Source organism: Heterocephalus glaber, unplaced genomic scaffold (genome assembly GCF_053883595.1).
Source record: "Heterocephalus glaber isolate CG9 unplaced genomic scaffold, H.glaber_assembly_v1.0 deba00001569, whole genome shotgun sequence".
NCBI lineage: Eukaryota > Metazoa > Chordata > Mammalia > Rodentia > Bathyergidae > Heterocephalus > Heterocephalus glaber.
In genome coordinates this window covers 1,012,173-1,017,144 of record NW_028258354.1, presented here as the reverse complement: position 1 = coordinate 1,017,144, position 4,972 = coordinate 1,012,173, and the positions used below count along the sequence as shown (strand labels likewise).

Below are 4,972 nucleotides of genomic sequence, written 5' to 3'. Positions count from 1 at the left end.
CTCTGATAAAAAGCAGAACAAATCACATATGAAGCAACACTCAAAACAAAAACAGAGTTAGTACACATACATCACACACATATAAATGGGAATATATATTCATATTAATATATAGATGAATTAATAAAGAAGCACAATGTTTTATTCTGTTCAGGTATATACAGTGATTAATATTAACATGCATATTACTTGAAATAGTATATAAATATACAAAATTATTTCTATCTTTCATTGTATCATATGAAAATGAATCAAATCATTCCATAATGAACTCAGGAAAGGATTTTTAAGTTCATTAAATACCAAATAACATAAACAGTTGTATTTCTGAGAAAAGACAAAAACAAGACAGAGAGGAACAACATTGGGAAATGCTCATTGGTTTTCTGGATAAAATTGTGTATGTGTTTCAGTTATAAATTGCATTCAGACCAATGTTTTTGAGGTAAATATCTTCTTCACAACATCCTTTAATGCTTGTTTCACCTGCTGGTTCCTTAGTGTGTAAATAAAAGGATTCAGCATAGGAGCAACTGAAGTATTGAGCATAGCTACCACTTTTGTCAAGGCGACTCCTTCTGTTGCTGATGTTTTCACATACATGAAGATGCAACTTCCATAGGAGATGGAGACAACAATCATATGTGAAGAACAGGTGGAGAAAGCCTTTTTTCTTTGTTGAGTTGAGGGGATTCTCAGAATTGTTCTGAGTATGTAAGTGTAGGACAGAATTACTAGTGCCAATGTGGTCATCAGAGTGAGCAGAGCTAAAACAAAGCCCATGAGCTCTAGAGTGCTAGTATCTGTGCAAGAGATTTTCAGCAAAGGAGCAGAGTCACAGGTAAAGTGGTCAATGATGTTGGAGTCACAGAAATCTAACTGCAAGCCCATCGCCAGTGGTGGAAAAATTACCAAGAAACCAGCCATCCAAGAACTGATGATGAGCTGGTAACAGATCTTGTTACTCATGATGGTTGTGTAATGCAGGGGCTTGCAGATAGCCACATAGCGATCATAGGACATAGATGCCAGGAGAAAAAATTCTGTTGAGCCCAGAAAGATAAAGAAAAATAGTTGAGCTGCACAAGCATTATAGGAAATAGATTTGTCCCCTGTTACAATGCTGATTAAAAACCTAGGGTTACAGACAGAAATGAATGAAATTTCTAAGAAGGAGAAATTTCTGAGGAAGAAATACATGGGTGTCTTCAGGTGAGAATCCAGCAGGGTCAGGGTTATGATAGTTAGATTTCCAGTAATACTCAGTACATATGTGAAGAATAAAAAGAAGAAAATCACAACCTGGAGTTCTGGATTATCTGTCAGACCCAGGAGGATGAAGTCTGTCACAGATGTTCTATTTCTCATTTCTGATGGTTGGTTTATGACAGATAAAAGCAACATGAGAAATAATGAAACATGAATCAAAAGAAGCATAAATATCTGCATATATTTTTCAAGTACAATGGTATTTTGGCATGAAGAATTAAGACCACTCTTGGATTTATGTGTGTATGTGTATATTTTCCATTTTCTAAAATTCTACCATATTTAAAATAAAAGTTCTACATTTAATATCAACCTCTGCTATATTTTTATTGTTTCCATTCATTACTTTTATTATTGGAGATATAATAATTTCATATAGAATCATCTGATGCCTCATTATATAGCATAATATATACAGGACATTATTCCTCTCTTTTGTCATCTTTGCTAGGAATAAAAATTCTTCCTGACTGTGGAAATTAATGATCCACTCTATTTTGTAGGGAAAAGTCTAAATGTCCTTCCTAAGAAGTTGTTATTACTACCTCCGTTAGTTTGTTCTTGTTCTTTTTCTTTCCAGAAACAATCAGTGAATAAATCACTCTCATCTTGTGTTTTGAACATTTTAAAATGGTTTATATAAGTACTGTCCTTTTTTTTTGTAATTCACTATATATTCTATTTCCATTTCCAGATATTACTGGAGACTTCGAAGACTTTGTCTTCAGTCTTGATTTTTAAAAAGTGTTCCTCCATTAAAATTCAAGTAACATAATTTTTTCAGTTGACTGTTTCAAAATTGCTAAAATTAGTTTTTAAAATCTAGTTAGGCATCAAAAAGCCTGGTCAGACAGTATGCTTTTTAAGTATAAATGGGTATTTATTGTAAAAATTAATTCATGTACTTATGAAGTCTGAGAAGTACCATTATCTGCAGTCAAGCAGGAAAGCTGGGGGCATAGTTCTAATCTGAGGCTGAAAATCTGAGAACTAGGACAGCCAAGGTGTAAGTCATAGTATGGGAGGTGGAGACTGATGTGTCAGCTCAAACTGTCAAGCAGAGGGAGCTTCAATTCTTCTTCTGTGTTTTTAAATTAATTATTAATTTTATCAGTACATTTTAGATATACACAATGATCACATTCATCATAGGGAATTTGTGTCTGTTCGTGATATATCTTGATTCTTCTTTTTTGCCATTCCTCTCCCCTCCCTTCAACCTCTCTTCCCCTCTTTATTTTCAAAAGTTTTGTTTGCAATTTTTTCTCCTTTCCTTTCTTTCCTTTCCCCCTCCCCCTCCATAGTCCCCTACCCATTTGAACATTTTCTTTCTATTTCACAATACCTATTATACATTTTGGTCCTTATTCACACCTTTGGTTTCTCACACCAGAGAAATAATGCAATATTTGAACATGTGTGTCTGATTTATTATTTTAATGTTGTAATCTAATACTTCAATATGGCAATCAGATTTGAACTCCACAAACGATTTAAATATGTCATTTAGTATTACTGTGGACATTCACACCAGTAACACACATTAAGTCTTTCTAAATTATAGATATACAGGTAGTAAGGAGTGTATCCTGTATTCCACAGATTTCCATTAATTGTTAAAATGATCTTTTAATGTATTTCCAATTATCAAATAAACTACTAAATATAAACGTATATATTATCTATACATGAAACACAGAGAGAAATAAAAAGTATCAAAAGGGAAATAAACAATGCTGTGTAATAAATAGAACATAATGAATAACAAGTGAAACATGACACAAAAATGACCTGACAATACTTACCTCTTTTTGCAATATTAACTGTTAAAGTTAAATGTCAAACACAAAGCAATATGCTCAATTTACTTAAATCAAAGGTATGTGGTGGGTCAGTACTACATGGAGAAAGAAAAATTTTGTTTTCTCTCCCACATATTTGCAAATTCCTTCGCAAAGCCCTTGCTGTTTCATCTCTAAACATCCAGTGAAGTATTTTCTTCATGGTTTTCTCTAACATTGTTCAACATCTATAATCCTGACATATTCCACCCACCACCTTAGCATCATATCTTTAGACGAAAGTTTTTGCAGTTATAACAGAAAATTTCTCTGAAATTATTTTTGATAGACTATTCTGGTATTTCTCAGAGGGCCATTTACATTACTCTCCCATAGTAAACAACCAAAAATAAAGTCTTTAATGTATTTTGCTACACTTGATTTCAAAAATATTATTGAAGGCAAATAAATTCCTAATGACTTTTGGGATAAAGAATAAAAAGGCACTAATGAATCTTTGTACAAGATCAATTTTAGCAATAAGATTTTAATTAGTTGATTACCAAACTTATGTCCCAGGAGAGGAGTTGGGAAGTTTTCCAGCAAGATGTTAGCTGAGTATTTGGGGAGTGGTGAGACCTAGCAAAATGAAAAAATTCCATCAACATTCTCTTATGTTTGTCTCATATGACTCACGTATCATTAAGACTAGAGGAAAGTAGGGGCCAGGGATTTAGCTCAGTGGTTCTGGCGCCTGCCTCACAAGCACAAGGTTCCAAGTTCAACCCCCAGTAGCCCCCCCCCCCCAAAGACTAAAGGAAAATAAGTTTAAAATATAAAAGTCAAAATCAGCATAAGTCTATTCAGGAAAAAATATTTTATAAAGTGACTGTTGAAACCACTAATCATTATGATCCATGATTACAGCTATAACACACACAAAGAGAATCATTTTTGTCCTCAGTTGAGCTAATATTCATTTAAAATTGAAAGTAACTCAAACTTCACCTTTCCATTTTTTACTTTTTGGAAGCACATCAGCATAAGCATCGTGCGACTTTCATGCAAGACAAAGAAAGAATGGGGGCAGAAATGACATTTGAAGAAATAGTGGCTAAAAAGTTGCTGATTTTGATTTAAGATATGAATTCTAAACCCAAGAAACTAAACAAAGTCTCATTAGAGCAAACTCAAAGAGACCCACATAAGCCACATAATCAAACTGTTGAAAGTCAAAAACAGACTCTTGTGCCCAGCTAAGAAAGAAAGGACCCATCACTTGCAGGGAATTCTCAATAACTAGCTTGTAAGTTTTCAATAGAAACCATGGAAACAGGAGCATTTCTACTTCCCTCTTCTCCATACCTGCACCAACACTTGTTATCCCTTGCTACTTTTTATGTTGCTGTTCATTATAGAGGGTATAAAGTAATGTATCATTGTGGTGTTTAATTGTGTTTCCCTAATAATATTAAGAACCTTTTCATATGCCTGTTAGCCATTTGTATGTCTTTTTGGAAAGTGTATGTTCAGGTCCTTTGACTATTTAAAAAAGTTTTTCTATTCTGCTAAATTGTAGAAGTTCCTTTGTACTTTGAGTATTAACACTTTAACATGGTTTGTAAATATTTTCTTCCATTCTATGCAGTGTCTGCTTTTCTAAATGTCTTGTAAATTTCAGTAGTCAAGCCTTTAGGACCCGGGCTTTTCTTCACTCGTAAGTTTTTAATTACATTTTCAATTTCATTGATTGATTTTGGGTTGTTTAGAATTTTTAGGTCTTCTTTATTCAACTTTGATAATTCACATGTATCTAGAAATCTGTTTCTTCTGTGTTTTCCATCTTATCAGCATATAGGTTCTTAAAGTGGGTATTGTTGATCTTCTGGGTTTCTGCTGGGTCTTTGTAATTTCACTGTTTT

General features: G+C 33.4%; 1 protein-coding gene across 1 annotated transcript; it reads right to left on the bottom strand.

Annotated features, from left to right (window-relative positions):
• Positions 1–426: 426 nt before the first annotated feature.
• Positions 427–1,404, bottom strand: LOC101699064 (olfactory receptor 6C76). The gene has a single exon (XM_004861409.2). It carries the CDS (start codon positions 1,402–1,404, stop codon positions 427–429), a length of 978 nt encoding a protein of 325 aa, XP_004861466.2.
• Positions 1,405–4,972: the final 3,568 nt, after the last annotated feature.